Source organism: Mustela nigripes, chromosome 2 (assembly GCF_022355385.1).
Source record: "Mustela nigripes isolate SB6536 chromosome 2, MUSNIG.SB6536, whole genome shotgun sequence".
Classification (NCBI taxonomy): Eukaryota; Metazoa; Chordata; class Mammalia; order Carnivora; family Mustelidae; genus Mustela; species Mustela nigripes.
In genome coordinates this window covers 37,339,318-37,362,307 of record NC_081558.1, presented here as the reverse complement: position 1 = coordinate 37,362,307, position 22,990 = coordinate 37,339,318, and the positions used below count along the sequence as shown (strand labels likewise).

General features: G+C 38.5%; 1 protein-coding gene across 7 annotated transcripts in view; it reads right to left on the bottom strand.

The window, feature by feature from the left end:
* The window catches only part of MITF (melanocyte inducing transcription factor), a 220,908-nt gene that overhangs the window by 85,031 nt on the left and 112,887 nt on the right, over positions 1–22,990 (bottom strand). For 3 of the 7 annotated variants that reach the window (XM_059390140.1, XM_059390142.1, XM_059390146.1), the window contains exon 2: positions 3,344–3,593. In XM_059390140.1, coding sequence (XP_059246123.1) covers positions 3,344–3,593 — 250 coding nt within the window. Of the gene's footprint in view, positions 1–3,343; positions 3,594–15,790; positions 15,847–22,990 lie in introns of those variants that run through there. The other 4 variants (XM_059390144.1, XM_059390145.1, XM_059390141.1 and 1 more) reach the window with 2 other exon arrangements.

The window sequence follows — 22,990 nt, the reverse complement described above, 5'->3', positions numbered from 1 at the left end:
GATGCCTCTTTAACTATGAGACCTGACATGCGTCTGCAGAGTCCACCCCTGGTTCCTCTGCTTTTGTTTGAAAGAAGCCAGATCAAATTGCAAAACTAAGATATGCATGACTCCCATGTCAACAAAACCCACCTGTGGAAGAAACTGCTTCCATTAATGGTCCTTAATGATTTTTTTGTCAATTCATAATTTGAAATATGAGGTGTGTTCGCTGTGATGAACAACGCATTATGTACACTAAGTGTTGGTTAATTTATGATAAAAAGCGTCCTTAATTATAATACCCAATTGAGTCAGGTTGTTTTTAAGAAACCCAGACGATATAGCTAATATTTAAATATACAGCAGTAAGACTGATCAGTCCATATTACCCACCATGAGAGTCAGTAAGAAGTAATTAAATAAATATAGAAACAAGAAGCTAATCCTACAAAGCTTTGTGAATTTACAGACTAAATGGTGAAAATGTGAGGAATAAGTAGTAATGCGTATTTCCAACCTCTAATCTGAATTCCAAAGACTGGACCTAAGTTTATAGGAAGCTGTCAACAATTTTTAAACATGCTTTATAAAGCTCCATTTTTTTTAAGCCTAACTCTGCCAAAAAAAGGAATTAATCTGAAAACATGAAGTTAGCTTTTCAAAAATCATTCAACCCACTGATAGTAAAGTGTTGGTAATGAGTTTGCGTGTGTGATCTTCCATCAAGTTCTCGAAAACCAGTAGGAGATGGGGAGATTTAACCAGGATTCTTTAGCACTTGTAACCACAGCTGAGTATACACATCGACCTCCACTGAGAAGCAGGTATGTTCTGTTTTGACAATTTAAATCTTAAAAGTTTAATGAAGAATTTATTGAGGCTACACTATGAAAAAATATTTGTTCAACGTAATCTGTATGATAATGCACTCAATTACTAGACTTGCTATTACTCATTCCTTAAAAATGTATATTTTTAGAAAGAGTCCAAGTCTGAAAAAATTAACTGTTTTTAGTTAAGTTAACCATTTAACTTTACAAAACTATGCTTATGATTTTAAAAATCATACGAGGGAAAAGAAAAAAAAACATTTCTCTCACTTACCTTTCTATAGTAAATCTTTCATAATAATATTTTCATATATAAAAGTTTTGAAAATACGTAAACTATTTTTAAGTAACAAATCCTCAAGTATCTGGGGCCATCCCTTACATACTACCATCCTCAAAAATATTTTTTGAATTTCTGAGAATGTCATTTCATAGGCAATTACATATTTTACTTGGTCTTTTATCAAAGGGCACTACAATTTGTCTAAATAACTATCAAACCCATCCGCAGTGCTAACCCAACTTTTTAAAATATGATATCACTACTTTATACTACACACTGAAATATAAAAATGTACAAGTCAAAGAAACTATATCCAACCTGAAACACAGTTATACCAATTGCTCATTTTTAGTTACATTGGGACTTCTACTTGTAATAACTTTATTTGTGCTTCAACTTTGGCATTTTTCTGTGATACCTAACTTGAAGGTTGTAGCTCCAGTCACCGTTACCAGGACACAGCAACATATAAGGAAAAATGGGTGTATTATACAAACCACATAGTATAGGTTTTCATTCTAAGCATTTTCAAAATAACATTTTAAGTAATAGAAACATTTAGGAATGATGTTCATTTTTAAGAAGATACAAAAACGGTATTTCAATGCATTTGCATATGGGTGATTTCCGCACCATCACATGTAATTGCCTGAATAGAAATACTGTTTGCAAGTAATATACTTTAATACAATACGAAACATTACCTTTGAATTGGACACAAACCACTACTAGCACAAATCCATGTCATCTCTTCTACTATGTATCCTTCAGATTTAAAAAGTAGACTATTACGGTGAATAAAACAGACATATTTCTCCACATTTGATTATAATTTAATTCATATAACTTTAAATTCATCTAACTTTAAAAGACATAGACAAAACAATTGTGATTCCTGTGAACACCAGACAACGTAAATCTTAATAATGAAAACTTAGTTTTTGTCAATTTTCACCCAAGCAGAACGGAAAGATTTAATGTATAGTCTAGTCCCAAAAGAAAATTTGTCTTTATGGGGGCAGCAGGGAGGGGAACAAAATAGCCATTAATTGCGGCAATATCTAGAACTTCAACCACATCAGAGTAATATTTTATGCTCAACTGTTTGGATCTCTTTTGCCCTCACCAAATTTCTGCTTGTTTTCTTCATGAAAAAGCTTCATTATTTCATCACTACATCTTAATAGGGTCTTTGCAAATAAAAAACAATTGACTTTAAATTTGTTTTTCAAGAATCTTTGCTACTTCCTGGGAAGAATGATACATTGCTTCCAGTTATAACACATCATCCCTCTATTTACTTTCATTGTAAACGTTAAATAGTGGGAGATGTTTTTTATCTGAGCACACGAATGAGTGCGAAGACCAACAATGAATCACCAGAGTGCAAAGTTCACATTGTTTAATGAACACTAACACTTGGGACTCTTTCGAATGAATCAATTGGGTGAATGGGTTTAAAAAATGTTCTTTTAAGTAAGGAAGTTCCCTTACTAGTTCCCTTTGAGCTTTCCTTGCCTCATGTTTAAGAGTTGGAATGTTTATCTTTAAACAAGGAGCGTGGCCAACGTGAGGTGGAGGGCATGTGTGAGATGGAATTCTATTCTTAGACTTGTTACAGTTTTCCCCAGTAATTAGGAAGCTATATGTCCCTGACAGAATGATGTTAACAAGCTCCTGCAGTTTCTACTCTAGCAAGAAATCAAAGAGGCCCCAAACAGACCACTTCAGTTAAAGGATTATGCATTCTGGTTATTAAAGTGAAGAAAGCTCTCCTACAGTTTTATCCCAGAAGAGACTTTCTAAACCAGTCAGATTCTACAGCCAAGCTTACTTACTAAATAAAGAAGAAAATTAAAAGGCTCGCCATGGAATATATGGAGGGGGGAAAAATACATTATTAGATGAGATTCATTTCAGGTAACATGTACATTTGGAAATTCTCCCAACGAAAAAATGGAAAGGTATCATTACAACCGATGCCTATTCCTACCTGCTGTTTCTCATGCAATATCGACTCTCTCCCCCCGCTTAGTGAGGGCTACTACTCCATTCGCATTTACTCTGCGCCCTTCCTCGAACATGCAAAGCCAGGTAGCGTCAGTAGAGTTGGCATTGACAAGACAAACAGGATTCAGATGGGTTAATCTGACCAAAAACACACTCAGATAAATAAAACACCTAGGAAATGGACAATGTTGGTCTGGAAGAGGGCTTGGCCCAACCGACAAGAGTGACGCTCACGTACCTTGAGGACTTCCATCGGCACCTGGGTGGCGGAGGGAAGGGTGGTGGGCACGCTGACGTTTATGGCTGGGGTCTGACTCACAGGCACTCTCTGTTGCATGAACTGGGCCGCCTGCAGCTTCTGCTGCTGCTCCCTGCGCTCCTGCTCCTGCATTTGCTCACGCATGAGTTGCTGGCGTAGCAAGATGCGTGATGTCATACTGGAGGAGCTTATCGGAGGCTTGGAGGCCCCAGGATGCTCCTCGGAACTGCTGTGGGAAAACCAAAAAAAACAAAAAGCACAACATTTAGTTTCCTAATGAGACCTTTCGTCGGCATTTTAGGGGGGATCCTAAATTGCACCAAACTATGAAATGATCCTGTGTGAATATAATCAAGTCGCAGAATGGTACTCCACATAATTGAAAATCAAGAGGTGACAGGATTTAAGTCATTAGGAGTTGAATTAAAATAAGGCAGCTTGATTGCATCTAGGCATTTTTATCATGCGGCTTAATTTTTTTTTAACATTTTATACCACATACTACTCATCACCACCAAATATAGCGCCGCCATATGAAGTGCCAAGAAGCAGTGCGTCTTAATGGCACCCAGATTTCCACATTTAAAAATAAATTGCTTGATTTGCTTTTTCGTAACTGACTCTAACCAAATAACTACTCCTACACATTATCTAAATTCCTTGAAGATGTCGAAGATGTTTACTAACGTGGAATAATTTCAAGAAAAGGTGAACTTTGTCATGGGGAGATTCTGTGAGGAAATGGGAAGTAAAAACCATTCACGAAAGAATCATTTGGACCAGGAAGGTTAACCCTGGGCTCACTTCAGGCTTCGGGGAGGGGGCAGAGGACAGGCTGGTTTGACAACACAGTTCTCCGGCTGGTGTTCTTTGTACGGTCTTTTCTCCTGATTCATCTTGGCAAGCTCTCCCCTACTCATGTCTGTGAGATCCCCATGCGGCCTACTTCTGATGGTTTTGGTGCTCACTCTCTCCAAAATTACAGAAAAAGCTTAAACACTAGTCTTAAGTTAGGAAGAAAAGAGCTCCTAATTTTCCTAAATATGGGTTGCGACTGCTTATCTTGCCAGCTTTACAGCATCAACAAGTTTATTCAACCTCCCTCTGCCTTAGTTACCTTATCTGGAAAAGAGGGATAATAATAGCTTTTTCACACATTTACTCATTTATCAGAGAGAGAGGGGGTTTTAAAAACTTCGGTTACATTCCTTGTATTTTATGTCCTACCTCTTCAGGATTTGGAGACAATTCAGTAAAATAATGCACATAAATTGCCTAGTACAATGAGGGCCATGTAGTACTACTTCAATAAAGGTTTGTCCTTGCTATTATTACTAGATAGAATTTTTTCATTGATTATTTATTTCCAGCAATTTGGTTTTCTTTAAAAAAAAAAAAAAAATCTCTGCTTAGGGCAAACAGTGCAAAACCTTGGTACCTAGAATCGGAAAAACAGTAACATTTGAGAAAATATTCACTCTCAAGGAAGTCGCTCATCAAGGGAAATATGAAAGGCTTTAGCTTCCTTCCTTGAGTATAAAGCTCAGTATGGTCTTTACCCTCCAACAAAAGACAAAATAAAGCCTTTAAGCCATTGGCCGTCCTCACGAACTCCTTAAAGACAAGAACCTTCAAATTCTGCAGATAGCAAAACATGCTAACAGATGAGATGTTTGTGTTTCTCTCTCACACGGTTCCAGAAAACTACATGATAAAAATTATACTAGCAGTTAACTTACTACTCACCATAGGAAATCAATTCAGGGAATTATGATAGTATTAAATAAGGTAGTACTCTCCAACCATTCAAAATGCTGAAGAAATAATATGTTTACAGTTATAATTAAATCTACGCAATATAATGAACTTAGAAAAGTCAGCTGCAAAAAAAAGTATTCACGGTATGACCCAATTTAAAAAAAAAAAATGTTCACTACCAGAATAAGTATACCAATAATGCTAGTCTGAGCCATTGCTGGCACAATCCTTTAAGGCATATTAAGAAAAGCAAAAGAAAAACAACTTTATCAAAAAGCGTTAATATTGTTCAGACAATCTAACTCAGAAATTTCATTGATGGACAGTTTTCCTAAGAACATAATTCAAAATGTGGAAAACTTGACATTGCAAAGCTATTTACACATTGCAAAATATTCTGAACCTTGGGGCACCTGGGTGGCTCAGTGGGTTAAAACCTCTGCCTCCGACTCAGGTCATGATCCCAGGGTCCTGGGATTGAGCCCAACACTGAGATCTCTGCCCGGCAGGGAGCCTGATTCCTCCTCTCTCTCTGCCTGCCTCTCTGCCTACTTATAATTTCTGTCAAATAAACACATAAAATCTTAAAAAAAAAAATTCTGAGCCTCCTAAATCTTCCCCCTCATATGAGAATGACTACATAAATTATTAGGGGAGAGCCTGGTCAAAAGGCACAAACTTTTAGTTTGAGGTCAGGTTCTAGGGATCCAATGTTCATCAAGGCAACTACAGTAACAATACTTACTGCACACTTGAAATTCGCTATAGGAGTGGCCTTACTCATAGCAAAAAAAAGAAAAAAGAAAAAGAAAAGAAATAGTAACTACATGATAGATGTATTAATTAGCTTGACTGTAATCATATCACAGTGTATACACATGTATCCAGTCATCACGTTATACACCTTAAATATATATATATAGCTTTTGTCAATTATACCTCAATAAAACTGGGGAAAAAATAAAGCTATTTATGAGATTTCAGCATAAACCTGGTTTTAAAAAAGTAAGTTGTTAATACATGAATTTGATATCATACTATTTTAAAAAAATGCACAACTACAGAGCAAAGTAAGAAAAGTAGGTAATAAGGATAAAATAAAAAGTAGCAATCAAAAGAGTATTTATGTTTTAATTTAAAATAAGTAAAGTGTGTGTATGTATGTACACAAATAGACATGCCTAGTAGGGACTGTATCAGGGTGATCTTAGCTGTCAGATGGAAAGTAAAACTAGAGGTTAATTTCTTTCTTTTCTTTCTTATTTTCTTTCTTTCTTTTTCTTTTCTATTCTTTTTTTTTTCTGCTCTTTCTTTCTCTTTCTACTCCCCCCTAAATTATAAAAAAGCCAAAATATTTTTCTCAATGGCAGAATATATGTCTCTAATTTAAAAACACGAGGAACATGAACTAAATTACGAACATGAAGGAATGACTTGGTAATCAAAAGTCACCCGTTGCCTGAAGGAAAAGAGACAGGGTCCATCACAGACTGTATTTTGACAGTAGGAAGAGAAAGTGCTGAGAGTATCAGTGGCTTGGTTCTCCTGGAGATCTTCAGCATTCCAGAAGACTTAAATCCTCTGTCCTTTACAGTTTCCTATAGATGCGCACAGATTAAACAATGTGAATACCCCACTTATTTTAATATCATGTACTCATCCACACAGTAGGAACACCTAGACGTTACTCAAAATAATCTATTCACCAGGTAAGGCTCTATTTAGAAGAGCATAAAAAGCAAAGGTATTTTCACATTTTTGAGTGTGTGTTCAAAGCTCAAATGCAGCTTCTTGAACGAGAAAAGGAAGGTGGTGGGGGAAGAAGGGAGAACAGCTCCTAAAAAATAAATAAATAAATAACAGCCTTACTATTCAAAGCCTGTCAGGTTAAAACATTCCCAGAGAGACTGATCCTTTTGATAAAAACAGGAGCAAACCTTTGTGCTGTAGCAAATGCAGCTGTGGAATAATCGCACTAATTAGCTGCTCAAGACAAGCCATTGGCTGTGATACTGGGGGAAAAAATCCTTTCAATTAACAGTAAAGCATTCTTGAGACATCTTAAATTAAAATTACCAGTTATCAACCACAGTAAGGCTTCAGACTTTACGTTCCCAACAATATCATTTAAAGCATTTGCTGAGATACCCTATCAGAAAAAAAAATGCATATTTATACAGTATACCCCTATAAATAAATTGAAAGTCCAATAAGGAAAATGTAGCAGAGCTTGGCTAATTGAAATTATTTTAATAAATTTTCTAAAAAAAAAAAATGCAAAAGGAAGACTGTAGTCACTTCACTGCACACACTCCCTGCAGGGTCTTTCCCTGCAGGGTCTTTCTAGATTGTTAAAGATGACTCCAGATCCTCAGCTTTATTTGACATTTTTTAAAGACCTTTGTCTCTTAGAATTAATTAAATCAGCAATCATAGACAAAAATGAAGATATCTACCCCTCAAAGTGGGAGCAAGACAAAGGAGCATCAGGTTTTAAACTCAAAGTCGCGGCTTATGTGAGAACATCACACGTGGCTACAAAAGCTTATGTTTAAAATGAGGACCTGATGCTTTCGTCATTAAAGATAAGCAAGGAGAGTCGTCCAGATGAATTTAAAAGCTAACTGCACTCATCTGGGGCTCAATCTGTATTGGTAATCCTAATTCAGTGAGTCTGATGCCTTTTAATCAGATTATGTAAAGGTCATTTATTCAACAACTACTCAGGGAGTGTTCCCTCTGTGCCAGGGGAACAGAGCACTCTATGCTGGGGATACCTGGTTTCTAACCTCACAATGTTTAAAGCCACGGTCACAAACATTTTTCTGAGATGCCCTAAAATTAAATCAGTTATCCAGATTGTCTGACTCTTAAATAGTTCCACCTGGGAAGGTGGATCACTCTAAGAAATCACCCAAGGGAAAGAGAGGCAAACGCCGTTACTAGCATTTCCCTGAAGCAGTGAAGCCTGACACACAACTTCCCAAGAGCTGCGAATTTCTCAACGGGATTCAAGGAGGAGGACTATCAACTGGACCCAAGTTCTAGCTCAGTCACTGCAGAGCAGCCGGATGGTCCCTGAGCCATTCCACTGCTCTGACCCTCTCCAAGCCCCCCTCCCTAATGCACGGCTATGACTGAGTGTGCCAATGTCACCAACGTTAAAGTCCACAAGACAGCATCCATCCACACACGTGACCTGAGTTCCCACTTCTATGGCTGAATTTGTATTTAAACCTTCAAAGCTCCCCCCTTCTCTGGGATGGTGTAGACATTGGATATGTGGTCCAAAATGTTTTGTAAATTCCTCAATTCATACAGTCAATTCCATGGCTTTCATTAAATTCTTAAATATACCAGAAATTCCATGAGAGGGCACCTGGATGGCTCAGTGGGTTAAAGCCTTTGCCTTCAGCTCAGGTCATGATCTCAGGGTCCTGGGATGGAGTCCTGCATTAGGCTCTCTGCTCAGCAGGGAGCCTGCTTCCCTCTCTCTCTCTGCCTGCCTCTCTGCCTACTTGTGATCTTTCTCCCTCTCTCTGTCAAATAAATAAATAAAATATTAAAAGAAAAAAAAAGAAATTCCTTGAGATCCAAATGACATTGACCCAGCCACGCCTCATCTTTGACAGTGATGCCAATATCCCTTTAATAGGCCTTATGGTTCAGCTTGGTCTCCATAACATGGTTTATTATCCAAGATAGGAAACCAGATGTCAGTTGCAATGTAGTCTCTGGGCTGAAGGAGACGACATACTTTTTCCTGTGTTTCCTCTCTTCAATTCCTCAGGCAGAGTCCAGCTCTGCCACTTATGAATCTGTGACCATGGCCAACTCGGTCAATCCCTTTGAGCTTCAGTTTTCCTTATTTATGAAGACTGTTTAATACACCTGCCTATCAGCGTTGTGATGAGGATTAAAATCTATGACAGATGTAAACAAAATTAGCATGACTGGAACAGAGTCCATTAAACTGGAACAGAGTTAAAAAATTAATAGTAGAAGAAATAGCAAACCATGAACTTGCTACTTCTTTTTTGATGCAAAGAAACAATTTTGTGGGACGCCTGGGTAGCTCAGTTGGTTGAACAACTGCCTTTGGCTTCGGTCATGATCCTGGAGTCCCAGGATGAAGACCCGCCTCGGGCTCCCTGCTCAGCAGGGAGTATTCTTCTCCCTCTGACCTTCCTCCTCCCATGCGTTCTCTCTCTCATTCCCTCTCTCTCTCAAATAAATAAATAAAAATAAAATCTTTTTTTAAAAGCAATTTTGTATAAGCCTATATTCAAGTTCGGATGACAGCAGATTTCCCTCTTAAGATTTAGGGAATCCCTATTTAATTCAGAGAACAGGACAAAGTTTTGCAGGGGTGGAGGGAGATTATTTATCCTGCAATTCTCCCCTGAGATATAAAGTAAAAATTCTAGCGTTTTCCTCCAGGGAAAATTAATCTTCAGTATAATCATTAAGTTAACAGAGCTCAAAGCCTAGCATTTGCCTGTACACTTGGAGTATAATGTAACGATGTTCAGGAAGGCACAATGGCTGAGGTTCAAATACACAGTGGAGACACAAGAAGGCACACAAGTGAGAATGCCAGGTCAAAATCAGGTTAAGGCACCAGAGTTTCCATGTAAGAGTGGCTGCCAAAAAAATCAGCTGAGAATGCCATTCCAGTCTCCATCTCTAGAAATTCTGATTTCAGGTAAGATGAGGCTCAGGGATCAATATGTCTATAAAAATTCTGCAGCTGACTCTGATGCCTGACCATGTTCAGAAACTAAGAGTAAATTAATACCTAAGGAGTTCAGTAGGCCCTGAAGCTCACACCTTGTATTCTTAGATGAGAACACTTTCTTCCACATCTGAGGAAATTCATGCCATCCCCCACCTCCAGCAAGCCTGCCAAGAACTCTGAAGTCTTTATTACCCTGATTCCAACACGAGGAATGGAAGGAAATGGGGGCTACTCTCTCCTGCCAAATGGGCTATAAAACCAAACAAATAAAAACATCCATCCAAAAAGTGCCAGTGGATCTTTATGGTTACAACACAACTATGTTATCCTAAGAAAAAGGAACCAAAAGGCTGAATTTACAGAAAGTGCCCCCCCAAATCAGTTGGTTCTGTCAGCAAAAAGAAATGATTAAGAATCTTGTGTGAGTGCCTCCAAGTGCAGAAACCACTGAAGCAAGAGTTGGTCAGTGGATTTATCTTTTTAAGTGGCAGTCTAGGTATTCGATACTTCCAAATGATCAGCCTTCCCATTATCTGAACCTTCCCATTCCTTCTCAAGTAATCGCACTGTGAATATAAGGATGACCTTTTCACCACTCATGGTAGAACCAAGTGCCCGTAAGGAAAGATTTTGTTCCTTGTACATGTCAGAGTACTAGATTTCATAGTTCGGCTTCAAATACGGGGATCTTCTGGACTTCTGTCATCATCAACTCTGGGTTTTAATGGTCAAGGAAAAAAAAAAATGAAAACCTGCCAAAATGTTTCTGGTAACATTACCAGCTCAGATAATACATACTACAGGTTTCTGGCACAGAGAAAAGAAAAAGGACTGCAAAGTACAGCTTGTCTTTCTCCTCTCCTTTCTTTCACCAAATACTTGGATGCTTCCCAAAGGTCAGGTTCTGCTAGACAGGAGGGAGATGATGGTGTCCTAAGTGGACAGCACTCCTATGCTTTGAAGCTCTGCACCTTTCATTGTACGAAAGGAAGAGAACATCCTAAAAGAATCACCACTAATCCCATGTAAGTTAAAATCTGAAATCTTGGGGTGCCTGGGTGGCTCAGTGGGTTAAAGCCTCTGCCTTCGGCTCAGGTCATGATCCCAGGGTCCTGGGATCGAGCCCCCCATCGGGCTCTCTGCTCAGCGGGGAGCCTGCTTCCTCCTCTTTCTCTGCCTGCCTCTCTGCCTACTTGTGATCTCTCTGTCAAATAAATAAATAAAATCTTTAAAAAAAAAAGTTTGAAATCTTGACTTTTCCAAACCTAAGCCCTAATTCGTTGGTTAAAAACTGGAGACTCTCTGCATCTATTCAGAATTAATATTCTTAAAGCTGGACCTCCAGTATCAGGAAAGATAATCTCCGTAATTGATTAGGTCAAAATGAAAGAGAACCCTAAGAAGACTCCCAGTATATCAATATTCTTCAAAAGAAGGTTCAAAAAATGGTATTCTGGGGCTCAGAAAGAAAATATTAGAACATTTCTTTACATATATTTTAACCTTCATTTTTATTTTCTACTTTTGTACATATCATATAATGTAATTATAATATAATGTAACATAAAGTAATGTGTATAATATATAAACATTATAAACATGTTTATAATTTATAAATAAAATAAAAGTATGTTGAGAGTTCACTTGAAAAATTTTAACTAGGAAGGATGACCAAAAATGTTCAAGAGACTTCTGTAACATACGACCAATGTTCTTATAGGCAATTTTCATCATCAGACTTTTTTTTAAGTTGATTATTTTCCCCACTCCCAGATTTTCTCAGTTCTATACACTCTAACTAAAAGATGACATTGAATGATACAAGCATGCCATTTCCTCATTTTATGACCACAAATGTTCTCTGTTTTCCACAGATGCCACTATGGGCTGGCATAATCTTCACACTCAGTTCCCTTCAGGAATTGCCTCTGAGAGCCAGGCCATCAAAAGGTTTTAAAGCCAGTAAAGTTAAGATGCCCCACACTCGAGCTTGCTTTCTTTCACATCAAGCTTCCTTCCACTAGACCACATTCTAGAATTCTCGCTTACTCTGTCCAACTATGGAAGCCCATTCACACACAGCTGCCATGTTTTAAAATGCTCTGAAAAACTCATCCCCTCTAAGGTGTAAGTAATTTGTATGACATGACAGGATAATGTACCTACAATGTTTCAAAATGAAGAACTCTCTTGATGCATGTTTGGACGTAGCTACTGCCAAGATGCAAAGGTCACAAAACGGTGTGGAAATCAAAACAAAGTACAAATAATGGCCTCAGGAGCAGCCTAGCATCCTGCCCCACTTCTTTGGTAAAGCACCTTGATTTCACCTTGAAGGACCAGGCTCCTCACTTTCAGCTCATGAGGTTATGATGTGCTACTGCTACTAACCCCAGACCAGACATAGAAACACAACCCAAGATTAGCCAATGAGCATATCCACCGAATGGGCTTGTGCTCCAAGATGGTCAAGTAGGAGGCAGCCCTACACCTTTGACTACAGTTACTGGGGTAAAAGAACTCTCCTTATACAAAGATTTGGAGGGCGGGGGCTTGGCTGCATTGCACCCCTGTCCACACTGAGCCTCGAGGAAGCCTGCGAGCCACTGGTCAGGGCCCATGGGGTTCTGTAGCTGCCTTGGCTTTGTATGATTTTGTTATTAGAGGAATAAATGTACAAAACCTGGAAAAAAAAAAAAAAACAAAGATTTGGAAAGATGGTGGGATATTAAGTCTGCAATTTCCTGGGCCAACTGAAAAGAAAGCCAGACTAGGTGAAACAGTAATGTAAACTGAAAGAAGCAGCAGAGGACGGAGAACAAGAAGGATAACATTGAGCATCTGAATGAAATGGTCCTTGAAGCCCTGAAAACCCTGAACACTGGACACTGACTTGCAAAGACTAGTCAATCTCCATTTTTATTAAACCAGTTTGATGTGCCCTGGATACCACAGTTGGTTTTTGTGATACTTTGGAAAAATATCAGTCATTCTGAAAAAGATAAAATTTCAGCCTAAAATCTACAACTCAAACAACCCAATATTCATTTTCCTATTTTCTTTTCATTTTAGCTAGTACGCTGCTATTCATGACATTTCCCAGATTTTCAGGAGCTTGATTAGCTTCATGCCTAAGTTCTACCATCATATCTCCTGGACTTCAGCTGTAATGACTAGAGTCCAGCAGCCACTCTGGACTGTAAGGATGAGGCCCAGACTTAAGAATGGAGCTTAAATGTGCATAGTCCTTCATGACCTGGTCTCCATAAGGACAGGATTTTTTTTATATTTCATTTACATATACCTTCCCCAGCACCCAGAGGACTACTTGGCACCCAGTAGGCTCAAATAAATATCTGTTCAATGAATAAATGCAGTGTTTCTATCCCAATAAATACCCCACCTCTATTAAAATCAGATATTTGAATCTTAGTGTTGGAAGACCTTTCATCAAACCATTTTGCTTGAATCATCCAGTGACAGAGAAACGTTCTTCCAAAGAGCTCTGGGCTCTAGGGAGCTACTATATTTCCTAAATTCTAAGACAAACTTTCCCTCTATATTTTAAGATTTCTCAATTTAGGATGGATTTCATAATCAATGTATATATTTAGTAGATCTTTTCCCCAAATAGATGCCTTCTAATTATAATCAATAGTGAATTGGATATAAGGAAATATATCTGATAGACAAATACTGTAGCAGTGGAGGAACTGTGCCCTCCCAAAGCTCAAATGAGTAACCGTTGGAATAATTCAGGAATGTGTGCATTGGAGAGGCCCACTCAATAAAAAGGCAGAGAAACAAACATCATGCATTCAGGATCTTAAATGAAAATCCACAGAGCATCATAACAGAGACAAGCATAAGTCCTGGAGTCAGAACACCGAAGGTTGAAAAGCTGGCTCTATTATTTCTCAGGTATATGACTTGGGTAGGATTTTTTATCTGACCAAACCTCAATTTTCTCATCTTCAAAATGGAAGTAGAAAAAAGCACCTTTGTCACAGAGCAAATATAAAAATTAAATGCTTTAGTACAGGTAAGATACTTAGAATGGTGGCCGGCACACCATGGACAAGAAGTAGACATTATATGACACTATGTTCTAATTCTTCATTTAGGATCCTCTGAGCATCTTCTTAACATCTCAACACTAGTGAAAACTAACAAGTTATTTTCTAGGAAGCCAGAACTCTTAGAATGTTGCCTTCTGCTATAGTGCTCCTCTGCTTTCCTAGAGGAAAGTACAAAGGAAACAATTAATTCACAGGGAGTGCCCTTCCTAAAAGAACAGGAACAAAGAAGTTAACAGGCAACAGCTCAGTGAAGAGTTCTGTCAAAGACGTGTGCTAAGAACTTCCTTCTGGGAATTTAGAAGGGAAGCCTGCTCCTATGAAGAGTATTTCCTTTAACCAAAGAAAGAAATTCAGAATCAATTAAGCAAAAGAAGTTCAAATTAAGAATTAACTGGTGTAATTTCAAGGGTGACATCATTACTGTCCTTAGGCTGCATCAGAACGGCATGTTTTATCCATTCATGCCATCCACTAATTTGCATAAAATTAATATTTAAAACATTAGTAAGTTACAGATACATTCTTGGGTATGAATCAAACAGAGCAGCCATCATCTCCTTAACTATTATCTGGTTTGCGAAGCAGAAACTTATAACCTTTCTAGGATAATGGCATTTTGAATACATAATTAAAATACACAAACTGTGTTCGTAAAATGCTCTATCATTTTAGAGAGGTAAGTATTTAAACTGTTTCAATGACCTATAGAATGAAAACAGTATCAATGAAAACAAACTCAGTACAGCCAAAATAGCATAAGAAATTAGAAATCATTTAAAAAGCTACTCTGAGAACTTCTAAAGATCTACGTACTGAACATTAGGAACTTCAACGGCGCTTGAATTTGTGGGAATTCATTTTTTAAGAATCAAATTCTAAAAATAGTTCTGCTACATTTAGTATTTTTCCATGATTCTTGCCGTCTTTAAACACACCTTCACAAGCTGCTGAACATAATGCTTTTCTGACTTAATCAGAACCTCTCTCATGACCCAGGAACGTTCAGTAAATAATTATTAAGCTCCAGAGGTGGCTTTTGCATAAGTTGATTTGCTTGAATGCCTATTCACTGAGGGACACAGCTTTTAGTATTGTTTCCAAATCTTATCACCTAACACTGAAAGTAAATGTTAAGGTGGGGGGGGGGGGGCAGCTATCATCTATTTAGTCTTTCTCTTTTTAAGTATTTCTTTGAAACTGCCCATCGCAAACTTGTTCTACATTGATATGCCAGGCAGATGATTCTGATGTTTGGATGTTTTGTTTTTCTCTCAAAGAGGAAAAAAAAATCAATATACAGAAATGCAAACAAGATTATTTATAAATGCAACTGCTATTATTCCACAGTTAGGTAAAAAAACGAGAAAGAGAGAGAAAGCAAAAAATCCGAAGTGTTTGCAATAGGACAATTCTGACAAATGTTATTGCTAAGCACACTCGTTTTCCTGAAGAGAACCCTTTTTTATTCATGACGAAGCTGAGCTGTAATCTACCCCATAATCATAAATCAAGCTCTGTTCTCAGATTTTTCAAGCGGTCATTTTTTTGGCATTATTAATTTAAGATCAACATTCAATTTTAAACAAGAAGACAAAGCTAAGAGGCCAGCATTTTGATCCGCCACCCCCACCCCCTTGGACAAATTAGTTGTTATCCTTGTCATAGCCACATACTAGAGGCTACAGCTGAAGCTGATTAAAGCCACAGTCACAAAGTAACAGTTCCAGTATTTTTAACTCCCAATAAAACCTTTCCGTTCTCTATCCTCCCCCTTAAAAAAAAAAAAAAAAAAAAAAAAATCGCTCCTGTTAAGTGGTCCCGGGATTATTTCCAGAATAAAACTTCACTTACAGATATAAGCTTTCAAAGGAGCAAGGCATGAACATCTGAACTCTAAGCGCCTCCATCTTTTTTCCTTTAAGGTGTTCTGCAAGCCCTTGGCGAGGAGTGAAAGTCAAAGTTAGTTCTGGCACCGGCTGTGTCACTAGGGGTGGCTCCTGATAAGGCCCTGGAAACTCCAATCCAAACACAGCTCGTGCTAGAACGGTGCCTGGTCTCTGTCTGCAAGAGCAGACCTGTTTAATCCAGTACCTACTGTACCTGCAGGACAAAACTGCTGCTTCACCCCTGCACGGGGGGCGATGCAGGGACCCAGGAGGCCTGCAATTCACCCCAGCAGTCAGGCGAGCACCTCAGGATGCTCACTTAGCCCTCCCCAGCACAGGTGCTGGTGGAGGCTTGCAGCGGCTGTGCCTTAGTAGAGAACTTGAAAGGGAGGTAATTTCACATCCCGGTGAATTTTTAACACTTAATACAGTCCCAGAATCTAGGAGGGCTGTGAGATCGCTTGTGTCCCTTTTCAGTCTGGGCGATCTGAGACATTTTTGGAACTGCAGCTGGTAATTGGCCATGCTCTCCTGCTGGCAGACTAGAGATCCAGTCAGCATTCCTCACTCTTGGACCCCAAGAATATGAGGGGGGTCCCTGCCCTGTCCTACTAGGAACCAAATGCAGGCTGCTTCTAACTGTGGGCACTGTCTTCTAGGATGGACACATCTTTAGGCCGTATATCTGTGTGCTCTTAGATTGTCACCCAATTAATTCTGGACACACCGGTGTACAAGAAGAAAAAAAATAACAACACATGTTCTCCGACAACACTTTAAAAATTCCAACATGACAACATCAATATTATCAAATATTGATGGAGCTCCTACAGACTCAGCACACCAAAGATGTCCTGTAGAGTTATGAAAATATGTATGTTTCTCTTGACACATCATTCAAAGGTCAGAACAAAGATATGTGACATGAGCTAGCTGTGTGCCCAGGACAAGTGACTTCACCTCTCTGTGTCTAAGAGCTTATCTCCAAAGTAAATGATTAGAAAACAATGCAATCTCGACAAGCCATAATCAAACTGAATTCCATAATGTAATGAAATTACCTTTGTCTTAACTTCCCTTTAATAATAGGAAATCTCCAGCCAGGAGTCTCAAGCAAGCTATTTAGACTCTTTAGTCTGCTCATTTGTTCATTCATTCATTCTTTTGTTTAATAAATATTTATGGGACACCTACTATGTCCCAGGCTTTGGTAAACTCTTGGAGTTTATGGATTAGTGGGACACATATTAAGTAATCATGCAAACAGATAAAGATACAAGTAGTAAATGCTACAGAGATCTAGAAAGGCTTAAAATCCAAGGGTCAGAAAAGACTTCTCTTGGGCAGGGACCTCTGCAATGAAATCTGAGTGGGGGCACCAGCAGGGGGAAGGAGGACATGGAAGAAGAGTCTTCTGAGCGGTAGTAACAATAAATACATGCAAGAATCCTGAGGTGGGAATTAGGAGAATGATCCATTATGGCTGGAGGACAGAGAAGAAGGGAAAAGGGTGGTGTCCATGAGACTAATGCCGTGACCAGAGCCAGACCATCACAGGATCTGGTAGGCCAGGGAGAAGGAGGTGATTTTGATTTAAGGTGAACAGAAAACCACTGAGAGGCTGTATGAAGGAGAACAAAGGGCCCAGAGATGAGTTTTTAGAAAGTTCCCTCTAGCTGCTATTTTGAGACTCAACTAAAGGAGGGCCAAGATTGGCTACTGCAATAGTCCTGGTAGGAGGTAATGATAGTTCATGGGAGGTGGGGAGCCCTGAGGGTACAAAGGGTGAAGAGAAGTACAGAAAAGTGAACAAAGTACTGGCAAAACTAAAGACCAATAAATAGAAAGACAAGGGGGTAGGGTAGGGCATACAGGTTCCTAATGCAATAACTGTATTCATTAACTAGAGTTACTGAGCACTTCCTACACACCAGGTATTGTGCTGGGTATGGGAGCAAAGAGATGACTAAGAGGCTACACTATTCCCCTTACTAACCTACCTGACCTCCCTTCTCCTAAGTCACAAATGGCATAAAAATAAAGGACCCAGGTTCTGCTGTCAACTTATGCAGGCTGAAATTCTACCACTTAGTAACTCTGTGGCCTTGTGCAAATTTACCAAACTTCCTGTACCCCAGATTCTTCACCTGAGGAAGGGGAATGGAAAGTGCCTATCTTAAATGTTACTGTTAGAACTGGAGAAGATAATATAGTGATGTGTTTGGCATAGTCTTTGGCATATAGTAAGCTCTCAATTAAAAAAAAGAAAAAAGCTCTTAGGGTTATGACTGTGGTTAGGGCTGTTATCCTTGATTCACACTGACTGATCTAGAGAACTACCGGAAATAGGACAGAGTGGGGGGGGAGGACAGAGAAAATAAAGAGGAAGGGCTAAGAAACAACTATATCGGGACCTTTAAGAGATTATCTTTTAAAAGTCTGAATTGGACTCTCTCTCACTTTGGGCACTATTTGAAATTGCATTAAGTTACAAGGTACCGGGTAGCTTTTAGAACTGAAACCCTGATTTATTACATGCTTACACACAGGGAAAATCTGTACCCTCCATGGGCTCTCAAGTGTTGACCATGAAACCAATGGTATCAATTCCAGCCATTCCAGCAGGGACACCAAGCGGTGCGCCAAAAGCTCCCCTGGCACGTTCAGCCAATGACATCAACTTATCTTTCATCCTAGATAATTCACCACCCCAAGAAGGCTGTCCATTGACTGTTTACATAAGTATTTAAATAAAATTACTTTTAAGAGGCATGTGTTCCACTATTCATGGTACTTTAGAAAGATCTATATTATACTAGAGTTCTTGGAAAATCCTTTTGGCTGCAGCAATGAAATACCCACCAGCCAATGGAATATAAAGCTTGACTGAAACATGCATATATGCCACCATCTACAAAATTCACAAAACCTTACATACATTACCCTAATACTAAAATACTGGTCTGCTAAACACCAAAAATAAATAAAAATCTGATTTAAAAATGGGCAGAGAATCCAAACATTTTTCCAAAGAAGATATACATATAGCCAACGGACACATGAAAAGAGGCTCAACATGGCTCACCATCAGGGAAATGCAAATGAAAACCACAATGAGATATCATGCCTACCTGTCAGAATGGCTAGTATTGATAAGATAAGAAATGACAAATACTGGGAAGGATGTGGGGGTGGGATGGGGAAGGCACCATTGGTGGAAATGTAAATCACCGTAGCCACTATGGGAAACAGTATGGAGGTTCCTCAAAAACTTAAAAACAGAACAACCATATGATCCAGTAATTACACTTCTGGTATCTACCTGAAGAAAACAAAAACACTACTCAAGAAGATATATGTATCCCTATGTTTACTGAAGCATTATTTAGAATAGGTAAGATATGAAACCCTAAGTGTCCAATGAAAGATGAATGGATAAAGAAGATGTGTGTGTGTGTGTGTGTGTGTGTGTGTGTGTGTGATGGAATATTACTTAGGCATCAAAAATAATGAAATCTTGCCATTTGTGATGATATGGATAGAACTACAGGGTATTATTCTAAGTGAAATAAGTCAGAAAAAGACAAATAACATATAATTTCACCTATATGTGAGATCTAAAAAACAAATGAACAAACACAAAGAAACTGACTCATAAATACAAGAAAAGAAAACAAACTGGTGGTTGCCAGAGGGCGGTATGGGTGGGAAGATAGGCAAAACAGATGAAGGGTATTAAACTTCCAGTTATCAAATAAATAAGGCATGGTTCAGAAAGTGCAGCATGGAGAACAGAGTCGGTAATATTATAATAACTTTGTGCAGTGGCAGATCGTGACTATACTTACCATGGTGAACACTCTGTGATATATTTGTCAATTTTTTATGTTGTACACCTGAAACTAATATAATATTGTATGTCAACTATACTTCAACTAAAAATTTAAAAATAAAATAAAATACCAATCCTCAAGCAGCCACCCAATTATTCAACAAATGTCTCGGAGCAGCGGGAACCATGTCCGCTTGGTTCACCACTGTGTCCCTAGAACCTAGTGGAATAAACTGTCAGTAGTTGATGTTCAGTAAACATCTTTAAAATGAATTAATCTACAACATGAAAGTAACTCTCTTGTACACACCTATATTAACCAGATGAGTATCCTAAGTGCATATGCATATGTATACATATGTATATATGTGTGTATCGATATATATAGATGGAGATAGATAGATAGATAGATAGATATACATATATGCCCTAAATTTAAACATGAACTTTCAAATGCCAGTGAAGGAAAAGGAAAAATAATATTTAAAAAATAAAACACCAAATGTGGACTAAAAATATTACCTGTATTCTAACGCATTAAAATCTTAATTATTATTCCTTGCCCCAAATCCCAGCAAACCAACAAGGGTCATCAGAATTCTTACTGACCTCTCCAAGGATGACCTTAACTAAAATGGAACTATCAACTATCCAAGTGACAGCCAGCTTTTTCTTTGGATGCTAAATTTGGGCCTTGGAATCTTTTTGGAAGGAAAAATTCAATCACTACGTTGAATGAGTGAGAGAAGAGATAAGAGGTTTTACTTGTTACTTGTCCAAAACTTGGCTGAAGAAATGTAGAACCATTACCACGGTCAGATTTCTCATTTTATTTGGATATCAAATGTTTTATTGCCCCCCAAAGTGCACCATTTTCTTCCACCTTTTCTTTTGATAGTCATTGCTTTTTTCTGTAAAATTGAACTTCTGCTCACTGGCCTAATGACAGTCCACGGTTGAGGGCTTATGATGTGCCCAGCACTGTACTGATGCAAGAACCACCTCCCACAGGCAATTTAGGACACATCTAACCACTCTTCAAATGTTTCATTATGATCGCAGCCAACAGTTCCCAAGCCTGTCTTCCTATCAGAAGCACCTGGGGATTCCTCTCCCCACACTACTCCGTTGGAGTCAACTCCGGAGCATCCAATGTCGAGGATCTTGTCCCAAACAAATGACTGAATGAGACTCCCCAGGTGTAAAGTTTGGAATTCTGTGTTTTTTTAAAAGATTCTCATAAAAGTCAAATGTAAAGTCAGGCCCAGGAACCCCTAATATATAATGTATTATAACACATACAATTAAATACAATCTATTCTATGTAAATCATCTAAAAGAGGCAGGAAATAACTCCAGAAGGTAAGTGCTCTTTACTTGTTGCATAAAGAAGTTTCTACTTGTAGAGTTTAATCCTTTAAAGCATCCAGCTGGAATTACTGTGAGTATGCTTTGAATGTTCAGTGACAGCCTTACTATGAGGTAATTCAAGAGTACCATGAACATGACTATGAAACTCAAGAAATACTCTCAAGGTAACAAAGACAGCCCCTCTTCTCCCCACATATCATCATGCTCCACTCTGGGAAAAGTCAAACGCACTGTAAGGCCCTGCGACACAAACACTGACTGACTGGCCCAGCACATTTGAGAGGCCCCTTCCGGCGCTGTGTGCAAGACAAAAGTGAAGAAGCATGGGGCTCTGGTTTTCAGGGGCTCCCGCCAAAGAAACCCAGACTCCCATACACTTGCCTATCCGAAGACTGGGCAGAGAGGACATCGCCAGGGGCCCTGCTCTCCCTCCTCCAATGACTCTCCCATGGCTGGCTGCCCCTCATCTCTCAAAGGAGGGCTTTACAGGTTTGACATTTTTCCCTCAGAGAGATCTTTCCTACCCTCCCTACCGCAAGCAAAACAACCCACTTCTGGTTGTCTGCTCTCCAAGCAAAAATTTGTTTCTTTCTTTCATAGTATTTAATCCCACTAATAGTCATTTTATTTGTTTGTCTTTTGTCCTTGATGAAGGCAGGTTCCTTTGTATTTACTTTATTCTCAGTGCCTGACATATAGCAAATGCTCAATAAATATTTGCTGGATGGATGGATGGATGGACAGAAGGAAGAATGGATAGAGGAGTGACAAAATGAGGGGAAAAAAGATCAATAAGAAAGGCCCTCCAAAGTACAGCCTGATGGCATTTTATTAATTAGGAAGAAGGAGTCAACAGGCATTAATGGGACAATTACACTCTCTGGAAGCTTTTGGTTGCTGAGCACAACAGATCTTCATAAGTAAGTACTGTGATACAAAGTTACAAGAAAGGGGTCCAGCAGTTCTCAATTGAAACCCTCACAGCCTGACTGGAGACGATTTTTAATGACTACCTATCTGGAGAAATACCCAGTCAGTACCATTCAATCACGATTATCTCTTTCATCCTGTTTCTATTTCCTTCTACCAAGAACAGATCTCCCTGTAAAAATGATGGCACAGCATCTTCTGAAAGACTACTCATTGTACCTAGCACACAAAGAAGTCTTTTCAGGTTGATAAGGAAAAGCAGACGAGACCAAGATGACCCCAGGTAAACTTGATTTAGGTTCACTGTGACCTTAGTAAAGAACTATTTAGATGCTTATGCAAACATCCAGAGAGAAAAACTAATGCTTTTCAAGACTGTTTAGAAAAATATGTCCTGAGAATAAAAATATAATTGACAAAGAGTCATCTCAAATGTTTTCTGAAGTCAATTTTTAAGCAATTAGTGAAGGGAGAATCCATGAAATAATTGTTTAGCCTTTCATTTAATATAATAATCAATACAACAGATTAATTTCCTCTCTTGAGCCTTCTGATATTCTCTCTCTTGGGGTTCACTTCAAAAGAAATATTTGTTCCTGAATTAAAGGAGATTAAGAGGCTGTTTCTTTGTTATCTGGGGTATTTTGCAATAAGCAGACCACAATCTACAACACGGCCAAGTTCCTGAGACAACACAAAGCTGGGGAGGCAAACACAGACGAGATTATGTCACTTTGACTGGCATTTCTTCAAATGAGAAATTTAGTAAAACTGCAATTTACTTTATTTTATCTAGGTAAATAAACAGGAGAAGATAAGGCTGTCGCCATTGTGGGGGCCCAAAGTTACTTACAATGTGACATCAGGATAAATAAAATCTTCCACTTCAGGAGTTTAAAATCGTGGTGTCTTTCTCTCACTTTAGGGGCTAACTCCAGACTCATTTAAAAAAAAAAAAAATTTGGCTTTCCTTTTATTGTAGTCACTATATATATATATATATATATATATATATATATATATATATATATA